General features: G+C 46.6%; 1 protein-coding gene across 2 annotated transcripts in view; it reads left to right on the top strand.

The window, feature by feature from the left end:
- Window positions 1-25,962, top strand: part of ASTN2 (astrotactin 2) — an 817,144-nt gene that overhangs the window by 364,903 nt on the left and 426,279 nt on the right. Inside the window, exons 8-10 of one of the 2 annotated variants that reach the window (XM_037154714.2) lie at window positions 14,595-14,679; window positions 15,169-15,243; window positions 15,999-16,136. In XM_037154714.2, coding sequence (XP_037010609.2) covers window positions 14,595-14,679; window positions 15,169-15,243; window positions 15,999-16,136 — 298 coding nt within the window. The remainder of the gene's footprint in view (window positions 1-14,594; window positions 14,680-15,168; window positions 15,244-15,998; window positions 16,137-25,962) is intronic. The other variant, XM_037154715.2, reaches the window with a different exon arrangement.

The raw sequence follows: 25,962 nt of genomic DNA on the forward strand, positions 1-25,962 counted from the left end.
AGACCAGTTTGCACTCTGTTTCTAAAAAAAGAACCCAGGAGCTCAGGTTGGGTTGCTCAGTTGTTTTGAGTATCATCCTATACACCAAAAGGTTGTGAGTTTGATTCCCGGTCAGGGCACATTCCTAGGTTGAGGTTTGATCCCCAGTTGGAGCATGTGTGGGAGACAACCTATTGATGTTTGTCACATCTATGTTACTCTCTCTCTCTTTCCCTTCCTCTCTCTAAAAATCAATAAGTATATCCTCAGGTGGGGATTAAAAATAAGAAAGGACCCAGGAGAGGATGACACCTCTTACTTAATCTGCTCAGGCTCTCACAACAAAATGTCATAGGCTAGGTGACTTTAACAAGTGAAACTTATATCTCACAGTTCCAGAGACGACGTCCAAGATCGAGATGCCACAGAACTGGTTCCTGGGGAGGGTTCTCTTTCTGGATTGCAGTGGTCAACTTCTCACCTTCTCCTTGTGTCTTCACATGGCCTTTCCTGTGTGTGTGAGTGCACAGTGAGAGAGATCTTTCTCTGGCTTCCACTTCTTACAAGACCACTAATCCCATCATGAGGGCACCACCCTCATGACCTCTTCTAACCCTAATTACCTCCCAAAGGCCCCATCTCCACGTACCATCACACTGGGGATTAGGGCTTCAACATAGGAAACTGGGGGGACTACAAGCATTCAGTTCATAGCAGGCGCTGGTGACCTAGGAGGAGAGAGAAGGGAAACACTGACACAAAATTGTGATGGAAGGGAGAGAGTTGACTAGAGCTTTGCTATAACTATTCCAGCAGGGTAGGGACTCAAGGGTGGTGAGTAAGGCATTTTGAGCACAGAATCTAGGGATGTGCTCAGTCTTAAGTGTCAGCCCTGCACTTGCACAACCCTGCATGCCCCCTCAGACTTGAGGAGGGAACATTGTTATTTCAGCACAATGAAATAACACCCTCCCACCCTCCTCCTGAGAAGCCTTTAAAGGCTTCTTCTACAGGGGCACATTGAGGGGTCAAAGGATAGAGATCCAGGGCTAGGAAGAATTATTTAGACCATCTAGTCCAATCTGTTTTTTCTATAGATGACAAGGGTGAGGTTCTCAGCCCAGCCTGTCACTGGGTAACTTAGCAGCATAGTAGAGGTCTCATGACTACCATGCTGAAACTTGGTTTTCCTAATATTGGAGATTTTTTTAAGCAGTTAAAATATTTTATCCTAGAGGTACAGGCTCCCAGCTGCAACTTGAGCCAATGTCTTCAGGAATCTTTACAACATATGAAGGTAGTATTGGCTTCTGGCAGAGCTTTTCCAGATGTGTCTTATAGGCTTATGATAAGATCCACTCTTTCATGCAAATAAGTGCTTCAGTGCAAGGCATTGGGGCAAGGCTGGCTCCATATAAGCTTCATTATTCTCTGTCTTTCACAAATATTGAGCCCCCAGATTGAGTCAGTCACTAGGAGGGAAGCAGACAAGGCACTGCTACCACCTTTAATTTGCTCAAGGTCAAGCTGCCCACTTGGTGGGCTCTGTGGGTTTTTTTTTTTCTTTAGAGAGGCAGCCAAAGCAAAATGGATAGAGTCCAGGCATCAAATTCAGACAGACATGGGTTGAAACCTTGGCTCTGTCTCTAAGTAGTGGTATGGTTTTGAGCAAATTGCTTAATTCCCCCCCAAGCCTCAATTTCCTGCTCTTTTTCATCAGAAGAAAAGGTATTCACCTTTGCTAGGTTATTGTGATGATTATAATCAATACAAAGTACCTGCTACATTATATGGCAAATACACATATTCAACCCATGGGAATTATTGAATTAGGAACAAAAAGAACCTCCACTGTTGGCAATGCTTAACCCACAAAAGGCTTAACCATGATGGATTGGAAGGTGTGATGACAGATTCTGAGCACAGGGGGATTCCACAAAACCACTTAGAACACAGCACTTAGCAACAGCAATAGCCTTTTCTGGTGGTTTGATACCATCTCTAGGGAGCCAGCCCATTGCACCACACTGTCCTTTTCCCTCTCCCTTGACAGGAGGCCTCTGATGAGGAGCATGCGTGTTGTGTGTATTTCCATTCAAGCCTCTTGGTTACAGTATTATGACACTTTACTAAATGTTTCTGTGGTGGCCACAGGGGTAGAGAGGCACACCAGGGGTGTCCCTCAGGGCAGGGCATCCAGAATTCAAGCCACTTCACACAAGCTCCGCATGGTCAGGTGGCCTCTCCCTGGACAGTGTGTATAGCCTCCTGCACACTCTCTAATGACTAGAAATGGACATAACGGCCGATCCTGACTCCCTAGTGAAGCCTGGAACAGGACACTTGGACACACACTGCTTAATTTTAATGATTCACAATGATCCTCCATCATATACCCATCAGTGTGGTGTAAAAATGGTTTGTAAGGGGACTTGACTAGGGGTGGTAAACACACAATCCAATATACAGATGATGTGTTATAGGACTATCCACCTGAAACCTATATTCTTTATTAACCAATGTCACTCCAATAAATTTAATTAAAAAAAAGAGAAACTGATGGGAACTTGCACTGTTTTTTCAATTAAATTGTTGCCAGAAAGTAGGCTCTGGCCAGGGCATGGGGTGAGTGGCGGGGCTTGACTGTGCTTGTGGGAGAACAAGGCAAAGATGATGGGGGATGATGAGAAGGGAAGAGAGAAGAAGAGGAGGGACATGGGAGAAATCAAGAAAGAGAGGAAGAAGAAAAGGGGGGATGGAATTAACAGAAGTTGAACATAACCTTTGTTTGAGGCACTGTTACATGCCATGTTTTACGTCATCTTCAGGTTAACTCCTGAAGTAGACAGACTCTCCTTTTTTGACTCCTTTTGTGGATGGAGGCAGTTAAGGTGGGTCTGGGGCTGTGCCTTGGGCTTCTTCTCACTGACAGTGCTATAAAGGAAAACAGGGCATAGAGAAAGGCAGACAGCAAGGGCTGCAGAGCACATGCATAAAGAAGGAGAAGCAGAGACCAAAGAGAGAAACTGAGGCAGCTACAAAAACAAAGACAAAGATGGGGGGTGGGGAAGAGCAAGAACAGGAATGTGAACATAATCAGCAGTGAGATTAGAAAAGTGAAAATTAGCTGGGTTCAGCTGAATGTACACATTATGTAAAATAGTATGATATTCCAGATGGAAAGACCTGGAAATGACAAATCTCCAGTTTTCATGGAAGCTTGCCCTGACCCTGACCATCTGCCTACCTAGCTGAGGCTGAGGTCACTCTGAGTGAGGGACCCTCTGAAACAGAAGCACAAGTCATGTGCTATCCACAGGCTCTCTTCATTTTCCAATCCCTGGATGGACAAAAGCAAAGGCCCCACCTGGGGGGCATCTGGGCTCCTTCCTTCATGGTCTTGAGGGCACGAGCAGGTCACATGTGCGTGGTCCACTGTGCTCAGTGTGCATCTGGAAAATAATTGCTCCTTTTACTTTAATTTTATAAATGAATTTAGTTTTACACTCATAAAGATAGCTGATGCTTGAAAAAAGCCATCAATGCATCTCTTTTGTAAAGAACTTTTTTGCAAAATGAGTAATTACTCTCTGCTTAATTTATTTTGTATTTTTCACTTTGCTGTTTCAGGTTTTGTTCAAGCAGGGAACAAGTGCATGATAAATCATCATGAGTTCTCAATAGACTAAGTCTATATTTTATGTTCACTGCATCCTTGTGAATGGGAGAGGACAGGGCTTATGTTCTCCATCTTCTAGGTAAGAAAGAGACTGAGAGGAAGAGGGGCTTCAGAAAGGCCACTTATTAACTGGTGCAGTAACAGCTGCAGGGTCCCATGGCACTGAGATGGACCACATAACCTTGTCTCACTTACACCCCTGTGGGTTACACTAGAGGTGTGGTAAGTGGCCAGGTAGGGCCACCAAGGTGGGCCATTTTCAGTGAGATGCAGGGTCATACCAAGCCTCCTTTATCTTACCTGGTCTAGTGTAGGTAGGTCTGACTCCAGAGTCAAGCAGACCTGAGTTTGAATGTTGACCCTGTTTCTTTCTTGCTGTGTGTCTTAGGGGCCAGTCATTTTTAATTCCTAGGGGCCTCCATTTCCTCATCTATAAAATCAGGATGACATTAGCACATGCATCACAGAATATTTGAATGGATTAAAGGTGAAAAGTTGGATCAAACACATCAGTTTAACATGATCCGTAAGCAGCTCTTGGCTTTTCCCTTTCACCAGGGTATATATAACCAAGGGGTCCAGGATGAGGGCTACAGTTAGGCATAAACAGTAAGACAGCCAGCCCCCTAATCATAACCATGCAAGAGCAGGTTGTGTTTCTGGAGCCCATATGAAGAATAGAGCATCATTCATGTAGTTCAGTGATGGGGTGGGCCTGATTAACCTCACTGTAGAAGTGAGGACTCGTGGCGAGAGACAGGAAATGCAAAGTCATGGAGACACTGGGTTACAAACGCAGAGTGCAGACCCTTTTCTGACTCCTGTTCCCATCTGCCCTGCTGTAAGCTGCCTCTTTCCATGCACAATCTTGGACTCATCGTTTGAGAATGACTGTTTTTGCAGAGGGGACATGGAGCGTTCCCAGAGGCTGTTTTCTCACCCCTGCAGATCTAGGGCAGGGTTTCTCAGTGTCTGTTAAACCCTCTGGCTCTGCCGATGCAGCTGATCTGGGGACCCCACTGATCCAGGAAAACAGAAGGGCGCCCAATTTCCCATTCACACTGTGACCTACTTTTGCACCTGTCATTGCCTGTGTCTGGAAAAGTCCTTCCCCTGGAGAGAAAAGAAGTACAGCCTGGGTTTCTGGAACCAGGCTGGCTGATTCCAGTCCTGGATCTGACCCTCTTAGCATTTTTACCTTAGGCAAGCAAATTACTTAACCACTCGGGGCCTCAGTCTCCTCATCTGGAAGACGAGGTTGAAAATAGAATCTATTCACATAGGCTTGTCATGGGGGTCACATGAGTTGATATAAATAAAGAACTTACAACACTGTCTGGCACTTAGAAATCTCAGTGTTCTCTCATTCTTATTCCTCTGCCTCTCCCCTGATGTGTCCTGACCTTGGGCCCCTTTGCACACACTCGCCCTCCATCATAAGTCACACCTTGTGACCACACTGTGTGGTAGTGACGTGTTTCCCTGTCAGTCTCTGCCCTCGAGTGTCAGCGACTGGAAGGCAGGGAATTGAGGGAATGCATCCCTGTGCCCTGATCTCATGCCAGGCACAGAGGAGTGGTCCAGAGAATGAAAAGTGGTCGGAAGAAGTCAGACTTGAATTGGAGTGAAACAAGACCCATGTGAGGAAAAGACAAGAACTAACAGCAGGAAGCCCAGGAGGGGACTGCAACCAGGAGGGACAAGGGCAACACACCAGGGAGGTCAGGGCCAGGGTTTGCCCAGCCTGGGCAACAGCAACAACATGGTTGTGTGATGATTGTGGTGCTGTCAGTAAGAGTGATAACAGCAACAACAACCACAATAATGCCTCCACTTACTGAATGCTGCCTCCCTGTCTGGCGATGGATGTAATAATTGATTGTTTGTAATATATCTCTGATCCTTGTGATGGTTTTTAAAATTGGGCTTAAGACACCCATTTTCTGATGTGGAAACTGGGGTGCAGAGAAGTACAATGATTTACCCAAGATACTCAGGTCATACATATAGAACAAGGATTCAGCCTAGGGTCTTTTTGATTCCCAGGCCAATGCTGCTCTTCCTTCACTAGGCTGTATCCCATGTCCCCACTATCCCTCCCAGGTTCACCCAAGCAGCATGGATGATGCAGAGCTCTGGGGTGAAGGGTTGGGAATGGTTTGGAGAGGGTGACCCGCACCCAGCAGGCCCTGCTCTGTGCATCTGTGTCAGGAATCCCCAGTTGGTCAACTGGAACTGTGACACAACTGTGTCAACCAATCCCAGATTGGTCAATCCCAGATCCTTCTTGGATGTTGGAGATGTCTGCATTTGTATCTGCTGCAGGCTAGTAGTGAGGTTTCTTTACCCTTCTCCCTCCTCGATCAGCTATAATTTTCAGGGAGTCTCTTACCCACAAACTCTCCTTCCCAGCATGAATTTGTGGATAATTGTGTGAATGGTGCCCCCAGAGATGGAGGAGGCTGGGAAGAGAGAGAATGGAGCCAGTGGAGTGGGGGTCACCCTGGTTGGGACCCTGAAGTTGGGGCCCCAGTGTGACCTGGCTGGTGACTTCTCAGAGCCTGGGCCAACGCACATGGCTGCCCACATGAGCTGGGTCAATCCCAATTAATCTTCATGTAGCCTCAATTAAGGACTCTGATCTCCATCAGATCCGATCACCCACCTATGCCACCAAAACCTTTTGGCCTCTATTGTTTTTCTTGTTCTTGCTCCCAAAGGTATGCTGGTGGATGACAATGAGGGGCCAGCAGCTGGAATGCTGGTGTCCAAGTTTTCTCAAGTGCTTTCAGAAGAACAAGGCTGAAACATCTTATTCCAGCAGCATGAGGAAAAGGGGAACATCAGAGATGGCCAAGGGAGTTTGCCTAGATGTTATCAAGACCAAACTGTTCTCTATACAGATAGAGAGGAAGCTGAGTCCCAGGGAGGGAGGGGACCTGCCCCAGGTCACTCAGCACTTTTGACTGTGTAGACCTCTAAAGAAGTCATTCTTTCTTCATAAGTGTCTGAATTCTATTCTCTTATTATTTCCCTTCCATAGTGTGTTTCTGCCTCCCCAACTCCTAGCCTTCCCAGCCATATCCTGTCCCCTCCTCCAGTCCCTAGAGGGATCCTGACTTCGAAAGATAAGACTAGAGTATGTGGGAAGAGGGAAGAAAGACTGGAATTTGAATAAGGGTGGGGAGGGTATTTGGGTGTCCCTGATTACTAGCCACTCATCTTATAGATGGGGAGACTGAGGCCAAGAAAATAAAGTGATTTGCCCCAAGTTTCCCAGAGGTCAGTATTATAAAATGTAACTCCTGGTGATACTGCTGGCATTCAAAACTGCCCAGATCATCTCATTCCTTTACCAACGAATCATTCTGCCACTTAACTTTCCCCTCACCTCTTAGTCACTCTCAACCCATGGTCTTCCCTCTGTTGAACCTGCCCATCTCCTGTTCACAGGCTCTGCTTTTCTCAAGGCAGACCTGCTGCAAGGAGCTGGTGCTAGTCTGCAGGTGGGTCTCAGATGGTTCTGTTCTGATGACTAAACCCAGAGGAAGTTAGAGCATGAAAGGTACAAAGGAGGAAGAGTAATTGGTAAGGTTGGGAAGGTTGGCAGGGGCCAATCATGGAGGGCTTCAACTGTGAGACTAGGGTGTGTGAACTGTACTCTGAAAGCAGCTGGCAGGCACTTGGGGTGTTTCGGATGAGCCGTGGGTGCAGCTGTTCCCACGGGAAGATAACTGGCATCCAGTGAGTTTAGTTGGGGGCAATGAAAGCAGGCCCCCAGTGATAAGGCTTTTTCCACGGCCATGCACATGGACAATGCTGAGGGCCTACACCGGGGCAGCGGCACTGTGGACAGATGGAAAATGGTGGATCTGAGTGACAACAGATAGAATCAGGGGGACTCAGCTACCATTCGCATGTTGTGGGTAAAACAATTAATTAGAGTCCAGTCAAAGATGTTTCTAAGGTTTCCAGTTTGGGAAGAAAGCAGGACCATTATTCATGGAGATGGTGATATACACGTCTAAGGTGCTTCAGCAGCTTTGGCTACACTCGTGCTGCCTAACAAACAACAACAGCACTTTATCACGAACAACTGTAAGTGTTTTGCTGTTTGTTACCTATCTGGCTGGGCTGATCTAATCAGACCTCAGCTCCAAGTTCATGTGGTGTCCAGCTGTGTTCCACATGCCCCTTATTCTTCTTTGATCAGCTACTGCTTGGAACACGGTCTGCTCGTGGCACGAGGCAGGGATACAAGAGAGCAAGCCTAGCCGCACTACACAATTTAAACCTTAGCTTACATGCTGACGGCCACATCCCGTTGGACAAATCAGGTCATGTGGCAAGGTTGAACACAAAGCCTAGGGAAGAAATTGTATTCTTCTCACCGTCAGTTATGGCAAGAGTGTGAATGCAGACTACTACTATAGAGAAAGGAGGACTGGACACCAATAAGTCAACGTTCCACAGGGTAGATTTACCTCCAAAACCCCCTGATTTTCTATTTCTGTGCCCTTTTCCATCTTTGTAAAGCATTTCCCCTAAGAGTCGTCACACAGCTTGGGAAGGAAGAATCAGAAAGATGCTGGGCTGGGATGTTCACTCTTCTCTTCACAACCTTTGGCAGCTTACTCACCCTCTCCAAGCCTCAACTTCGTGTTGTTTAAAGTGAAGCCAATAAACTTTCCTCCCCATGTTGTCATGGATACCAGAAATTATTTGGCTAAGGTCAACACGTAGTAGGTGCTCAATTAGCAGAAGGTACGGTGTTCCCCCTGTGTCTGACCTTTACTAGTAGAAAATCAGTCCAACTGCCCTTCATTATCTAGGTGTTATGAATTCAGTACAACCCTGCATAAAGTATTTTCATTTGAACAGAGGCTATTTGGAAGAACAATTCTTAATCTTTAGGTATAGTGAAATTTCAGAAATCAGCAAAATGAGATTGGAGGTTGCCTTCTTCGCTTACCCTAATGATCTGGCACACAATCACTGTCAAAATTAAAGGAAGCTCTCATTTCTCTTGCCCTTATGGTTATGCCCATTATTGTGATGTCTTGTGATTATGTAAAAGAACATGACTATGACCTTGGGCAAGTGACTGGTCAAGTCTGAGCTTCAGTTTTCTTATTTCACAATGGGGACACCTTCCACATTGTACCAGCCATGGGTGTGACCTGTGAGATGACATACGGTAACTTATTGCAGTGTCTCCCATGAGTCCTAGGACAAAGCAGGCCCGCAGTCGTGTTACGGCTAGCCTGTGTGTCCCCCGCCAATGCCTGGCCCTGAGCTGGACCCCAGCAGCATGGAAGTGAAGAGGAGAAGCTCTAGGTAGGTCACCCACTCAGAGTCGGAACAGGAAAGGGTGCCTTGCACACTCCCTTAGTGCTCTGGGTGCCAGGGAGGTGTCTTTCCAGCCACAGTGACAAGAAGAGTAAATAAGGAAGTGAGCAGCAGCCAGTGTCCCTGGCCTGTGATGATAAGTGATGACCGTGTTGGAAGCAAGTGAAAATGGAATCACAGGAGGATGACAGGTGGGAGGAGAGGAGCCAGACAGCGGCTGACTTGGGAAGAAGGCTTGACGCTTATCTAGCACCCTCAGGGCAGGTGACCGGCTCCTCTGAGCAGGGTGGGACAGGGACAGGGCCAGGCAAGCACCCCCAGGCAGATGCCCACAGCCTCTCTGAGCCTGTGTCTCCATCCGTGGGAGGAGCCACAGAGAAAGGCAACAGGTGCTGGTTCCAGCAACACGGGGATCAGCCTTGCAGGTTATCTCATTAAAGTGACTCCAATTTGCAGCTTTAATTCTCAGATGAAGAATTTGAGGTCCCTTTCTTCACAAAGGGCACGCACTGAAACCAAGACCATCCTTCATCTCGAAAGCCTTGTCTCTTTCCACTGCAACAAGACACTGAATCGGCGTCTTTTATTCAGGAACGATACTAACACAAGGGATAGTTATGATGTTTTCAGCAAGAAGAAATGTGCCAGAGAGGCCTCTGAGGACTTTTCAGATATATCACTGGCCTTTGCAGCAGATAGGTGATACCACTCATTTCAGATGAGGAAACAAACTCAAAGAGGTGAGGCGACTTGATCAAGTTCATACAAATTGTAAGTGCGGAGAGTCAGGAAATCCTGATTTAAATCCAAAGCCAGATGATTGCAGTACCCACAGTGTGAACCATTTCACCAGCCGCCAGTCTTCCACAGTTCCCAGGAAGGCACGGTCCTCCTTGGAGTGATTTAGGGGAACCTCATACAACACTAACTCGGATTGTTCGTAATTGAGGGATCCTGTCATTTTCTATCCCAAGCATTAATGGAGTGAGAATGCATGTAACAAAAAATGAGAATTCAACTAGTGGAACCTAGGAGACAGAAAGAGTAAATATTTTTGAACCACTACAACTCCTCTCTAGCTGATAATAAAGTTCCAGTTATTAGCATGATGACTATTTAAGTGAATTCCCCTATGGGAACCACTTTAATGAAGAGATTAAACTGTTTTTGTAAGTTTTGTGTTATCAATCACATATAAATGTATGTTTTTAATCTTAAGAATACTTCAAATTCATTATATTACTGTTTTTTTTTTCATTGCAGTTTATAAATGCAATACATTGTCATTATAGGAAGCTTGGACATGTCACAGGAGTGAGTACCAAGGGGGTGGAAGTTCCCAGGAAATCTTGCCAGTGATGATGTTGAAGGGTTGAGACCACCAGTTCAGGGAAAGAGTGCTGAGGCCACAGCCAAGAGCCCTGGGTTCTAATCCTGCCCAGTCCAGAGGCAAGTCCAGGGGTTTGTCCAAATGCCTCTCCTCTCTGAGCTTGTTTTCTCCTTCTGAAAAAAAATATATAGCTGGGCCTCTTTGAACTAGATGATCTTTCAGAGCTTTTTCAGCTCCAATGTGAAGTAGAATTTCTCTTTCACACATTTTATCAGCCCTCACGTTTACACTTTTCATTTCCTTGGCAAATACATGCCATGGATGTAACAAAATTTCTTCTCGTCTTCAGCAGATCTGTCATTATTCTAAATGAAGTCAGCCTGAATTTATGGAACTTAGAATATATTTATACATTCACTAACCCATCTAGTCATGCGTTTAACAAATGCATTGCTTACCCTTCATCAGGCACTATACTAATTAGTAGGATATGGAGATGATTAAGGAAAGGTTTCTGTGATCAGGAAACTCTCAGGCTAGAGGGGAAAACAGGTAAATAATAAAAAAAATGTTTCCCTGCAGTGCTGGCATAGGCATTATGATCGTGAAATGCATCCCCTTGTGTATTTAGGTACCAGGCAGCGCGGCAAGTGCTGGATGCAGTGGTGAGCAAGATGGATGTGACCCCTCCCTTGAAGGAGCTTTCACAGTGACAGGGGTACGGAGCATGGGAACCCTGGTCACCCTGCACCCCTGGAGCTGTTCTTTGGCAGCCCGGCTGCCTCGCAGAGGCAGGATTGTAGCAAGTCCTCGCCCAGGGAAGGGTTCAATCCTCAGCTCTGGCAGGCAGAGGCTGGCATCTTGAGAGAATGCAATGCTCAGCTGCAAGTGGTGGAGAGTAGGCTGAGCCGGAGAAATGGGAGCAGAGCTCCATAAGGCTGACAGCCACGGCCCTGACGGAAACCTTGCTGCAGACACCTGGCCCAGCTGCTCAGCGAGATCAGAGCTCAGGCTAAAACCAAGTGTCCAGAAAGCAGGGGTTAGGGATTTGGAAACTCACCTCAAACAACGGATTCTCATTGCTGCTTGGAACTGAGGAGCATCTACTCCCATTTTCTATTGTGTGGACGGGGAAACTAAGGGGTAGCAAGGAGCAAATCAGTTAGACGAAGTCCCTAGAGTTAACATGTCAGCATATTCAGAATTCAGGGAAAGGGAAAGGTGAGGAAACAAACGTATCTACTGTGAGCATCACCCTCCACTACTTCAATGTAGCCTGACATCCGCTCTGTGAGAGTGCCCGTGCTACCATTCCCAACCGATAGATGACACAACTGGGTCCTGGAAAGTCAGTTACATTTCCCTAGACCACACGTCTAGGGAGAGAGAAAGGGAGGACTGGAACCCAGATCTGTCTGCCACCAACATTCATGTACTTCTCCCTCTGCCTCGCTCCCCCATTCTCCTCGCAGCCTTAGGGGGACCTCCAGGGTGGCCGCCTCTCATTTGCAAAATACATATTTGTTGTATAATGAGCATCAGTAATTAATGAGCCGTTCGGAGGCAGGGGAAACTTGCCTAGTAAGCACATGAGAAAGAAAGAGGAAAATAGAACAGCACCCTTGTACAGATTTTTCACTCTCACTAATATTCCCGAGAGGAGGGAGAGGAGGGAAAGGGACCTGTGCCCTTCCAGGCAGAGTCCCGGAGAGGAGAGACAGGGACCCCAGCCGTCGCCCCTTCCCCGCAGCCCTCCTCCTGCACTGCAGCCCGACTCCCTGCCCCTGTGCCAGAGGTAACCCTTTTACTTCTCCCATTATGAATCAGGAGGACTGTGGCTGGTGGCAGATCATAAATCAGTCCTGGGAGTCTCGAGGACAAATCCCAGGCCTTTTAATCTCTGATATTAGACACGTTTAAAGTGGTGAATATTTCATGAAGGGACTGTTGCATTTTAACACATCATTAGTGGCTCCTACCCCTCCCACTTTGGCAAATTATTCTCATCCAGATTTCAAGGATTTCAGCCCTCCCTTCCATTAGTTTTACCTCCAGGAACAATCAGTTCATCGGGTCGCACATACTGAGAGCACCCACATTCGGTGGAAGGCCCCGCACGATGCCGGAGGGGAGGGTTGCAGTGACCATCCCTGCCTGCAGGCAGCGCTCTCCTGATTTCCCGGGCGTCCAGGGAAGGGGAAGGTAGATCTCGCTGTCTGCTCGTCGATCCTTCTGTCTTTTAACAACCTTATTCTGAATATTTCAAACACCATCTCTGACACCTTCTTCACCCCCTGGTCTGTCTTACTACCTTGTTCGACTAACATTTATTAAGGCCGGACTGATTGCCAGACATTTGCAAATACGAGGGCTACAGAGATTCAGTGGCATTGTAATATATAACACAAATGAGAGGGGTTTTTTTTAACACTCCGAATACTTTGTATAAGGTCACATGGGTAACATTTATAGTGAGTCAGTGAAAGCGATAAGTTATTTGACGAATACAACCATTTTGAAATCAGGAGTGATGGGTGATAATTGCACCACTTGGGCGACCCTAGCGTCACAGTCTCTGCGTGTTTTGTTTGGGTGGAACAAGGTGGGAAAATCCTGATTCGTAAGACGTAGCTGTAAGCAGCACAGGCTTGTTAGCACCTCCACTCAGTCTCAGTGTCCTCCTCAACGAAACAAAGGTGGCGGGAGGTTTGTTTTTTAATGAGGTCTGCAGAAAACGTAACGTGAAGATGCTCTCCAGTGTCTGAAGTTCTAGCTGGTAACAGGCTAAGTGTTTTACCTTCAGTTTTGACTATATAAGAGATTTTTAAAGGATTATTTAAGAACATTAAAATTTGAAAGTTGCAAAGGCCCTAAATCTCTCCCCACCCCCCGAACTATATACATTTCTGAGAAACAAGGTTTGCAACCTCTTGGGTCAGACCACATTAAACACCTCTGAGATTGAAGAACTGTGGGTTCATCTGGGGTGTGCATGGGTGTGACCACCAGAAGACCAGAAAGAAAGAAGGCGACTTGATAGCGATGGTCCGTAACGGAACTATTCATTCAACTCACAGTGGTGAGCACCTACTCTGTTCTAGGCAGTGAGCTACACCAGGGCACTTCCTACCAGCATTTTCCAAGGTGTGCTCCCCAGCATGCTAATCCTGTGACTTGTTCTACCAGCAAGCTTCCCAAGGTGAAATACGTTTACGGAGAATGGCCGTCACCCTCATGCGGAATCGCATTCTATGGGCTCTGAGAAAGGCCACAGCATTTCCCAAACATTTTTAAGTACATATAATCTTGGTAAAGCACCTGTGAACCCTTTACAAATGCACCTTAGGAAAAATAATAATTCCTGGGAATTATTATTTACTTCCATTTCATCAAAACCTTAGGGAGTCTACAGTGGAGCAGGACAGAGAGCTTCTGAAAACCCTTCCAGGATTCTGAACTCGGAAGATATATCAGGAAATGAGATGCCTTTTCACCACCCAAAATGAGTTTGCCCAGTGGGAGGAGTACACGTAATGTGGAGTAGGATGCTGGCAAGAATTCGTGCAACCAAGCATAAGACATGGCCAGGGGGGAAATGATGTATGAACACATGGATGGATGGATGGATGGATGGGTGGGTGGGTGGATAAGAGGGAACAGGAGAAGGAAGGAAGGAAGAAAAGGAGAGAAAAACCAGTTGAAGTAAGCTAGCAACAACAACAAAAAAATAAAATCTGGAGATAGTAAATGAAAATAATTTTTCCAAAAGGGGAAATCAAAAGTATTTGTAGAAGGTAGTAACACTTGGTTTGGGCTTATGAATGAACATGGATTGATTATTCACATGGAGAGAACTCAGTTTTCTGATAACACATTTACTGCAAATTCGCTTTATCATAACTTAGATATTTGAATCTAGGCCCTTCCTTGGTGGCCACCAGGTCACTTTCTGTCTCCCTCATGGAGCCAGGAGCTCCTTCAGCATCTGGGTTGCACCATGATCTCCGTGCCTCCAGGGCCAAGCAGAGATCCGAGCCAGGCATTGTGGTCAGGGTCTGTTGAATGAATGAGCGAATGAGCAAATGAATAAACCCTTTATTAACAGCCATGGTGAGGAGATCAGAAAACCGCCTTCCCGTGGGCCTTTGCTAAAATGAGGCAGCTCGCTTTATTTTCTAAGAAAGCAAGGACACCAGGGGAGAGGACTATTCGGAGCAGACAGTGTTTCACAAGAATGTTTTCTCTTTTTGCTTGCAGGAGAGTGTAGCTGTCATGAAGGCTACGCCCCTGACCCTGTTCACAGGCATCTCTGTGTACGCAGTGACTGGGGACAGAGCGAAGGGTGAGTGGCAAAGACATTGGGGCAGGGGCAGTGAAGGACCATCCCCACCTTCTCTGTGCTGTTACCAGAGGCCCCCAAAACATTCCACGCAGGAGGACTCTTTCTCTGTAACAGTTTTATCTCTGCAAAGCCGGCTGGAAGTGAATCCTATTTCCCACTAAATCACACTTTAGTACTAAAGGTCCATGATGACTCTTCCAGAGAACAAATGCTGAAGTTTAACTCCCCCTCCCAAATCACTTCCTTAAGGGGACTGATAAAGGGAATCAGTATTTTATACATACCTCTGAAATGGTCAAAGTGGAATTTAAAGTGCGGAGTCCTCCTATAAAATAGAGCCATTCTTTTATAACACACATAATTACTTCTGCAAAATGTGGTTCTGTTACATAGCTACTCTTAAGCAAGGTTCGCATGTGAATTTTACCTGCTTCTGACTAAAATCCTCTCCTGTCTCTTTTTTTCCCCCTCCTGCTATTCTTCCTGCAGGCCTTGGCCTTATACCACACTTGAGAGGGGCTATGATTTGGTGACAGGGGAGCAAGCCCCTGAAAAGATTCTCAGGTGAGTTGAGAATCCTATTGGGGCATGTTGCTAGGGCGTGGAAAGGGGTCTGCCAGGGAGGTGTGGCCACGTGTGCCTAGGCGATCGAACCTGGGCCCTTCTGGGCTGTTGTGAGCACAGAGGAGCTCTGGCTGGCATAGATGCACCATCGTGGCTCAGGTTACTAAGGAGAGCTAATTCTTATCTGGGTGGCATCTAGACTTAAAGACTCAGGTACTTAAACTGGAACAGGCATTATTGATTTTCTAGCGGTTTAAAAATATTCTGTAACTGTAGAACCTGTTCCTGCTACGTCCATGAAATCTGGTGTGAAATGTCAATACTTAAGCTGATAAAGGCGTACAGCAAATTAAGTGGCAGAACTGGAAATCAGATTTTGGCTCAAACAGACTCAGAGTCTGTGCCCATAACCTTTGTGCAGACACCCTGCCGACTAAGTAGTCATCTGGGGAACTCTGCTGGGTGCCAGGACTGCTTGGGAGAGCAGAGTTAAAATGGTCCCTGTCACCGCAGAGCCCGCTGTGTATTGGGAGTCAGGACCTACACACACATGGGCTGCATGAGTAAGAGGTTTAAGAAATGATCGTCCAAGTGTGAGCAAAGTGGGCCCAGACTGTGCCTTGGAGGATGGAGGGGACTCAGTTGGGTGGGGAAGTGAGAAAGGGCCCGGGAAGGAAAGGGAGGAGGGGACCCGTTTGTCCTGTTTTCACTCTGCTTCCTTGGGAGTCCCCCCAATGGAAACTCTTACATTGCAGGTCTACTTTCAGCTTGGGCCAAGGACTCTGGCTTCCGGTCAGCAAAAGCTTCGTGGTTCCGCCTGTGGAGCTGTCCATCAACCCCCTGGCTAGCTGCAAGACCGACGTGCTGGTCACCGAAGACCCTGCTGATGTCAGGTAGGGAAGTCATCGCCAGCATCCTCTAGCGGGGGCTTCTTGGGGCACTGGAAGCCCCTCTGTTTCAGGGCCACAGCGACTCCCGTGAGGAAGCAGGCAGCTGCCTTGTAGATGGTGTAAAGAATGCTGTTAAACAGGCCTGCTCCATACTCTTAAAACTGCCGTCCATTGATGGGCCTCGGGGCCTTGGACTGCAACACCGTGACTCTCCTTTTGGGCTTCTGCAAACTATGAGAGGCTCACACGTTATCTGGCACAGGGTGGGATCTTGAATGGCCTTATCGTATAAAAGACCATCACTTAACAGCTCGTTGGAGAGTCAGGAGAGTAAAGATTGGACAGTGAGAGTCTCTCTACTGGGACTCGGGTCCTGGGAGCAGGCTGTGGGCTGCTTCATTGGTTCCAACGGACCAGGTCAAATTTATTTGTTCTTTAGTCACAACAGGATGGAGACTGCATCTCTCCTCACACGTTTTATACTCGGTCGTTAACTTCGTTATAGACTCACTCTGCTGTGTTCTGATTAGTCGTTTACATCATTCTGTCCCATTATGTGGATAATCTAACAAGGTCAAAAAAAATAACTTATTTAGTTTTTTAATCCCCAGTTCCCAGCACATATTGGATATCTACTAAAAGTTTATTGATTTAATTAAACCAGCGGTCTTAAGAGTTGATCCTAGCACTATTTTGGAGTTTCCTACTGCATTTTTTTCTCCCCCACCCCCCCGTCTCTCTCTCTCTCTCTGATGAGGAGAAGCATATTAGAAATTTAAATGTTATAAAAAATGGACTCCAACTGCACTTTTGGAACTGGCTTGTACACACAGGCCAGTTATTGTCCCCCGAACTGGGACTTGGTGTCTCCTGATCCCGTGAGTGTTAGTCCACCTCTGAAGAGCTGCCTCTGGGTCATTCTGAATCAGGATGTTGCCACACCTCCATGGGTTCTGGTTGGAGGCCCCTGGACCCTGACTCTCCTGCTTTACACTTTGGTTGTTCTCATCTTCTCAGCTTTTCTTGGGGGGATGAACCTGCCATGATTTCTCAGGCTGCTGGTATTTCCTGAAAGAGGTAGTCTTAGAAAAGACTCATTTATGAAAGGGACAGCATTTAGGAAATGGAGTGGTAATTATTAAGAACTGAGATGGTGTCAGGCACATATAAATTAGTTCATAGTAGGCTTTTATTATTTCCATTTTTGATAGAACTGAAGTAGATGACACCTTAGTAAAGCATGTATTAGGGTTTCTCTGCATTACATGTTTCAGAGATGGAGCAAAGGCCATCTGCTTGAAAGACTGTTTTCAAAGAGACCCAGTGACCTTGCCGGAAATCAACTGCCAGACTCTCTACTAACTTTCCTCAGAGTTCTGTATTGTTGACAGTGAATGTGAATTCAGTGGTACCAAACATGTCAGACTGGCTGGTGGTAATTCTTACTCTAGAATCCCATTGTAACTATGTATGAAGTATGTGATCCTGGTCACATTCAACTTGCCAAGATTCCATTTCTTCGCAACATGGGATAATAACAGTGTCTTACTAACATCTCATTATATCCTTGCATCAACCCCAAGAGCTGGTGCTGTTTCTGTTTTCATTTTACAGAGTCGTTGGAGTCATAAAGGTGATGCCTGAACTAGTTAAGTGACGAGGTCAAGTTTCACCCCAGACCCCTTCAGCTTCAGAACCCTTGTTCCTCACTATTCCGTTGAAACACCTCCCAAGAGTTATAATGATTGAATACTATAAGTAACTGCTGGTACATGACATACTCCCAAAGTTACATGATACCAATTTTCGATTAATTGAATTCCTACTACAGTAAAATTCAAGTAGAAACTGGTGATGAGGGGGAGCAGGTGTTGGCAAGGTCATGTACTATGTCATGCTGCTGAGAAAGACCCTGATCTTCAGGGTAAACCAGCCGGTTTTCTTCCTTCAATGTGAATCATGTTAAATAGCCAGCCAGCCAAGGAAGGGCCCAGAATATCAACCTTCAGGGACTTTAAAAAACCTTTGGAAATGTGAAAAAAAAAAAAAAGAAGAAAAGTATAAGTAGTAGAAAGCATTTCAGGGAGAGTATTGGATGTAGTTGGAAGGAATACTGTAATGCATTGGAAGCAGTGAGACCTTTAAGGGGCATGGTCCAGATGGTCCAGTAACAATTAGATGCTTCTGAGCTCCAGCTAAGGATGCTGTGCCTGGTTATGTGGAGGGTGAGCTTTCATCAAGTTGGGACCAGAGCAGAGTTGCTCAGGATTGCAAAGGGGATAATAATCTGCAGCTATGGGCCATCCTTCTCAACCCTTTCTCAACAAACCAGCAAGCATCTCCTTTAAAGAAAAGTGGTACAAATAGTTTAAAAACCTTGGTTTCATTAGGGCACCAAGCCATTATCCTGCTTGGGGTGCCCACATGCCTTTGTCTGGGCTTGAAGCAATCACAGACAGCCTTTTAAGTTTTATCTTCACTTTACCTCTCACATGCCCACTGGTTTCACTGCAAGGGTGGAAAAAAGATTGTGTGATCATCACCAGTCAAAGAAATCTGTGCTGGGGAGGCTGAGTTTTTCAAGCCGCACGAATAAAACTTGTTTGACATGCTTTTGCCCAGGCAAGCGTATCATGGGCATGTAAAGAATTAATACTTTCTAATCAGATGATATGTCAGAAATTAATAATAGATTATAATTATAGATAGCCAATAATATGCCATAGACTCACAACAGAGAGATTAGGAAAAAAACTGTGGAAAAGCAGAGTCAGGGAGAGAAAGATAAGCGTTCCAGCAGGATGGAAAAGGAAAACTGAAATGTGCTTTGCTAGTTGGTTTTTGCTTTTGTCTGTGACAGAATATTATGTAAGTATGGAATCTTGCTCTATCGGAGGCAGAGCAATTTAGCAGTGAACTGTATGGGCTCTGCCTACCTGGATGGCTAAATTTAAAACAACTGATGAGAACAAAGGTCGGTGAGGATAGGGAACCACTGGAACTCTTGCATCCTGGCAGTGGGCATGTAAGTTGGAATGACCGCTTTGTAAACCTGTTGGGTGATATCTCCTTCCGTTGAATAGCCTCATGTTCTGTAACCCGTCACTTCCACTCCACATAATATGCCAAACGAACACGTGTATGATCCGATTAAGAATACTCATTTGTACTGTGAAAAGGTTGGGGAAGATCCACAAAGTGTCAAAAAAGTAGATATTATAATTAAAGAATAATCATATTGTACAATGGAATACTATTAATTATGAATATTATAGAACACAACACCCCGTCACTCTTGATGAATGTCACAAATATCACATTGAATTATGAAAGCCAAACACCAAGCATAGAATTACTATTTGGGGGAGGGGAGGGAGTCAGAAGTTACATGCAGGTTTTCAATGGTGTGGGGAGTGTGGGGGTTGGTACCCCTAACTGCTGTGTTGTTCAAAGGTCAACTATACATGTTTGTGTGAAGACAATACCAGTAAATACTGATCTATGGAGTTATAACAAAGGATAGCGACTACCTTGGCGTGGTAGGAGGGGCAATGGCATGGGGAAAGCATGAGAAGGCTTCTGGAGTGTGGATAGTAATTAATTCTTGATCTGGGAGGTGGTTGCATGGCTGTTTTCAACCTATAAAAATGCACCAGGCTCCACAGACATGATCTGCAACCTTTTCTCTATGCATGCTATGTTTTGATTGTACACAAAATTTATTATGTAAACTCGTTCATTGTTTGAAAGGCATAGGCCGTGGAGTGCAAATGAACTGCCTGAGTTCAGACCCCAGCTCCACCACCCGTGTCCTGCATGAGCTTTTTTGTAGCCATTTGCCCCTGTGGAGAATGCACGTAGTATCCTTTTCTCATAGGTGGGTGGTGACATTAAATGGCATAATATACTGTAAAGCACTGAGTTTGGCACATGGTGAAGTCTCCGGAAGCATTAGTTATTACATTGGCTGTTACTGTAGCATAGTGTTGCATTGTTTTTGTTCTCTTCATCTTTTTAGTTATTGTTTTGTTTCTTTTGCTGAAAGGCTACACCCAGTCTATGCTGTATCTTAAAATCAATAGTGGCTTAGTATGGAGAGTTCACATCAATTCCTTTTCATGGGATTTAGGGGAGACTTCAGTGAATATACGAAATCTAGTACAGTGTGGTAGGTCTGGGGGCTTTGTCTGCACGGAGATACGTGCAGAATGAATGAAGAGGCACATGTGTGGTACACACAGAGTGCCTTGGGGGATTGGAAAAGGAAAGGAAACAATCCTGGCCGAAGGAATTAGAAAAGTATTTTCTGGAGAGAGAACACTGGCAATTAACCTGGGATTGTGGGTATAGCATTTGGCTGTGTGGAATCTAAGGCAGGAGGGAAGGCTTTGAAGCTGAAGGGAAAGAGATGAGCACTCTCTCCTGGACAGCTCCCCTGCCCAGCCTGCCCTAGCAGGACGCCGCTGGGAATGAGGTTTTTGGCACTGGAGATACTAATGATGTCAGCTACAAAGGTGGAGGATTGCTACGAACTCTAGTTAAATTGCAGCTAGTTCCTTTCAATTCTGAAAACTTTAGCTGGGCCCCTCCTGTGTGCCAGGCACTGTGCTGGGGACTGTAAGTAAACAGAGATGAATAAGGCATCTCATGGGGTAGCAAGGAACATGGAACAAGAGACTGACCTGAGAGATGAAATAAGATCCTCGCAGAGAGAGAAGCGTTGCAGACAACGCTTGTTGCTACATCCTGGGCCTTCCTCACAATTTCAGCTAGAGCCGGTTCTTCTTATAAGAGAGAGGCGAGCATAGCTATTGTAGTTGGAATAATAATCTTCCACAAAGCTGAGCTTTTGGAGCCCCTCAGTGATTTCTCTGTGATCTCAAATCAATGAAAATGAATTGGTGAAATACTGCTGGACCCCTGCACGTGGTGGACAGAATTGCGGGATGTCAGAAGGCAAGCTAGCATTGCTCACCTGGTGACCATTTTCACCCCGAATTCATTCCAAACAGAATTAAGGACAGCTCTTTGTTCCTTTGGTCTTTCAATTTCAACGCTAAGAATTGATTGAACACCTACTGTGTGCCAGGCTAAGTACTGGAGATATAAAAATGTTAAGACAGAGATCCCAGTGCACTGAATGAGACAAAATTGCAGACAAAAAGATGCCACGCTTTGTGACAGTTGGAGAGAGGGGGAGTTTGAAGCAAAGAAAAGGACACGGGGAGGAGGTGATTAAACTCACTTGGGGACCAGAGGGAAGATCCTGCAGAGAAGGGGACTTCTGAGCCAAATCATGAACTATTAGCAGGAAGTCACGAGGTCACAGGGTTTCAAGGTGATTAAGTTAAGAATCTTAAGATAGGTTGATCACCCTGGATTATCTGGATGAGCCTAGAGTACCATAACAAGTGCCATTAGAAGACAGAAGTGTTCCAAGTGCTTTGCGAAAATGAGCTCATATAACCTTCAGCCACTGTCAGCCCCATGTAATGCATGAGGAAACTGAGGCACAGAGAGGTTCTATAACTTGCCCAAGGCCACAGAGCCAGTAAACAGCAGAACTACGGTTTGAATCTGGGATTCTGACTCCTTATTCCATATTCCTCACCACTAGGCTAGGATGCCTCCACTGGACACGTATCGGGGACATTTGTCAATATCCCAGGGCTTTCGGGGAAAATGTTCTCATTAGCCAGACACGCATCACCAACCCCTGTTGAAACCAGAAAGGCTGGTGGGTGGTAGGTAGGGTCGTTCCCTGAGGGAAGTAGGACAGGCCGTGAAGGGACGTGGGACACACAACAACAAGCACAACAAGTACCCAGAAACGCCACAGATGTTCTCCCCGTGGACAAGGCCTGGGTGTTGAAGTGCCTGAGGAGGGAAGTTCCAGTCCAGTGCACCTGGACTTGGGTGCCCAGGGGCACGGTGGCAGCAGGGGTAGGAACAGAACACGGAAGCCATTTCCTCCCTGTCCCCTCTGTTGCTGTGCTTCATGGCCTGGCACAGTCAGCAAAACCTCGGAAGGCTCCTGAGGACAGTGTAGTCACCCCCACTCCCAAGGTCACCAGCAGATGCCGTCTGCTCCAGATACCAGAACCCGGCTTTGGCCCAGCAGTGCCCCAGTCAGACACAGTATGCTCAGGAAGTGTGGACCACTGGACATCAGGCGGAATCCTCCCCCGAAGCACTCTGGCTACATCGCTGTGTGATGGGCATGGTTGCCATAGAGACCAGAAAGAGAAGAAGAGGTAGGAAAGAGAGGGTAGGCCTGGGGTCCTGCAGACCTGGGTGGGAATCCTGGCCCCCCAGTGTGCTCCGAGGACTTCTTGGGCCAAGTCAGTTTACTTCTCTAAATGTCCATTTCCAAACCTGCAAAATACAGGGCGTTGTGTTCCCCTCATATTTTGTTGTTAGGATTGTATCACATGTATAGAATAACTACTACAATATCATACATGTAAGTGGTGTTCAGTAGGTATGAAGTGCTCGGAGTTTAAGAAGGCATTGTAGTGCAAATCAGAAAGCAACTGCATGGAGGGGTAGCTGATTCAAGTTGGAGTTCAGGGGACAGAAGCCACACAGAGAAGAGATGTGTCGTCTTTCCTCTGGGTCCCTTTAGACCCTCAGGACGTGTGCAGCAGGCGGCCGTGAGGTCAGGCCAAGGCGTGTGGTGATAATGTTACAGGATAATGGGACCTGGGTGGGAAGGCCCCAGGCAACAGAGTCTGGGGGAAAGTATCTTGACAAAGGTTTTGTTTGATTTAGTTCTCAAGATGCCTCCCTCCTCCTGGAGGTCAGGTAATGAGTCCGTGTGTGCGCGTGCAGGTGGGCACACTCATGGCAGTCAACCTAGAGATACACAGTTAACCTGTGCATTTCTCTTCCCATCGGGGATGTTGAGCTAGAGAGGGGCTTCTTCAGTTCTTATTAGCGTCTCAACCCCATTCTGCTTCTGCCACTTTCCCCTTCCTCGCCGATTATTCATTCAGACTGGCAGACGGCCCCAGAGGGCAAGGGAACTTCAGTAGGCAACCTGCTTACGTGCTGGAAACACAGAAAAGAGGAGTATCTGTTAAAGAGAATAGTGAAGGTTCTGGAACCAAACTGCCTGAGTTCAAATCCCAGCCCCACCACTTTCTAGCTGACCTTAGTTAAGTCACTCAAACTTCCTGAGTCTCCGTTTCCTTTCTGTAAATGAGAATGGTGATTGCTCCTAAATCTTCGGAAGTTTCTGAGAACCAAATGAGATGCATTTAAACTCTTTGCCCCATCGTCATGAATAATAATGGTTAATGTATTGAGCACTTACTTATTGTTAGGCCCTGTCTAAGCACTTTTCATGCATTAGTTCTGGCAATGCCACATGATGAGTCAATGATGCAGTTACTCCTGTTTACAGATGAGGAAGCCGAGGCACACAAGGTGTAAGCTATTTGCCCAGCATATCCAGTGAGCAGCAGGGTCAGGATTTGAATGCCAGCTGGGTGGTAAGTGGCCAGTAAATGCTGGCTGTTGTGGAAGAAGGATTCTCGATAAGACTGAGGAGTCGGCTCATTGGCCTTTCCATCTCATCCACTGGGCATGTGGGCGTGCATTCCATGCCAGTGGGGGACCGAGTATTACAGGGGCCAAGGGGGAGCCCTGTGGCGCTCACACCCGGGTTCATGGAGTTTGGGATCGGGATTTGCTCTGCACCACTGTGTGCCTGCCTTTTTCCGGGAGAATGAAGCCCCTCTGAGAAGCATCACCAGAAAGAGCTCTTCACAGCCTCCCTGCCTGTCATTTAGCCAGCAAGCCTGGAGACAAATATATTTTCCCCCATTTTAGTTTAGCAATCATAATAAAAGTGAAGTCTATTAGGATGAGTTTCTGCCCAAACTCAGTAAATCTCTTCAAATGCCGTGCAGCCCCAGATTTCTGTTAGTCTTGGCCATGGGGGAGGCTGTGCCACACACCAGCTGTCAGCTCCAGTGAAAGGCCCTGACATGGGCGCAGCTAAATGGAGCTAAAACGGAAACTTTGGAATATAAATATTCCAGTGACCCAGGTTGGATACAGGGGAACCAGTTAGCTAAGCTCCTCTCTTACATGCAGGGGATGCTAAATTATTAAAACTTTAATAAATGTAATAATAAATATTTGATGTTGAATTATGGAAGGCTTTGCAGACACGGTGAAACTGAGAAATGACTCGTTACATCTGCATTAGATGTTAAACCCTTTGAAATGGGACTTCAGCTGCTGCACTAGGACTGCCTGCCTTCGGAAGAAGAGAGAGGGAAGGGAGAGACAGCACGATTCTTCCACAAGCAGGACGAGCTGGGCATCGGAACACCCGGGTTTCAGTCCTGAACCAAACTAGAGACAATGATAAGGGGCCTTTTGGGCACGTCTTACTGGGCAGAGGCCTTCCACACACCTTCCCACACGTGACCCATACATCTGTCTTCCTGGGTCAGTGCTAGTTTTCACTCCCCCTTTCACAGGGGAGAAAGCTGATGCTCCAAGACCTCCAGCAGCACCGCTGGTGGGAAGACGAGTCAGAATTTGACTCGTCTGATCAGTGTCCTGATCAATCCCTGGGGCCCGCCATAGGTTTCTGATCTCAAGACACGCCTTCATCCATCATCTCCCCACGTCTCTCTCCCTTGCCAGGTGGAAACCCTTTCTGGCCTTTATTCACCAGAGGACAGCAACCAATTTAAATTCGCTTAATGGCAACTGTATTAGAAGGCTGCCCTGGTCGTGATCGCATGGCCACAGAGATGAGATGAGGGGAGGGAACTCCGCAGCGTCAGGGTGCTGTCTCGCCCCTCAGCGTCCCTCCAGAATGGCTGCCTGTTCTCCCTCACCCTGCAGCCTTGGTGTGGTGATCACAGCTCCCCACGATCCTGTGTTCTTACCGCTAAAGAGCGAGTGCTTCTTTTTCTTGAGATGTTGGAAAAATCCTAGAGAAGGAATCCTCCTGGCCTGGCATGGGTTAGGAGCCGCCCTCCAGGTGAGTCCGTCATCTGTGATTAGGGGGCAGGATCCCAAAGTACAGACTCAGCCGTGGGAGGAAGTGGGAGGGCCACGAGCTAAACATCTGCTCCAAACCATGCCTTCAAAACACTCCCTGGGCTTCCGCTTATCCACTGACCTCAGAGGCTGAACTAAATCAGAGGTGGCAGATATGAGACATCTCAGTGCCAATCCCGACACATGAGTTTGGGCTGCCTGGGATACACTGTTAGAAAGGCTTCTGAGGCTGCAGACAGACTCAGCTGGGGAAAGTGTCCTGATCAATCCCTGGGGCCTGCCTTCGGTATCAGACGGGGCCCGTGAGAGAAGGGGCCGGCATTGGCCACCTCTGAACTTGGTGGTATTCCGAGGTCCTTCCAGTTTTGTGTCTTGATTACTTGATGATTGTATTCACCTGTGTAATGAAGCGAGCTGCAGCTAGTCAAGGGGATGGGGCTGTGGAGGGTGAGGGAGAAACAGCTGTCTTACTCCATTTGTCTGTTTTATCCATCTATCTGTTCTCTCGGGGGTATATTTGGATAATCTCATCTTGATGCCAATACGTTTCCTGAAATAGAATTCTGGCTTGAGGCAGAGTTGAAGCCTCCAGATAGGTGCTTCCTCGATACTGTCTGACACTATCATTGTCACTTGTAATATATTAAAAATGGAACACTCTACCTTAAGCTGTAAACAGACCACCCACGGTACAATTGTAAGCTCACTAGAAGTGACCTGCTGCCGTTACACCAATGGTTGCAAGTCGATAGAATCCCCTCTGCCTGCCATGGTCTCACGATGTTCCCTTAGAAATCGTTGCCCT

This window comes from Artibeus jamaicensis, unplaced genomic scaffold (assembly GCF_021234435.1).
Source record: "Artibeus jamaicensis isolate MK-2021 breed Jamaican fruit bat unplaced genomic scaffold, CSHL_Jam_final scaffold_1964, whole genome shotgun sequence".
In the NCBI taxonomy this organism is placed as follows: Eukaryota; Metazoa; Chordata; class Mammalia; order Chiroptera; family Phyllostomidae; genus Artibeus; species Artibeus jamaicensis.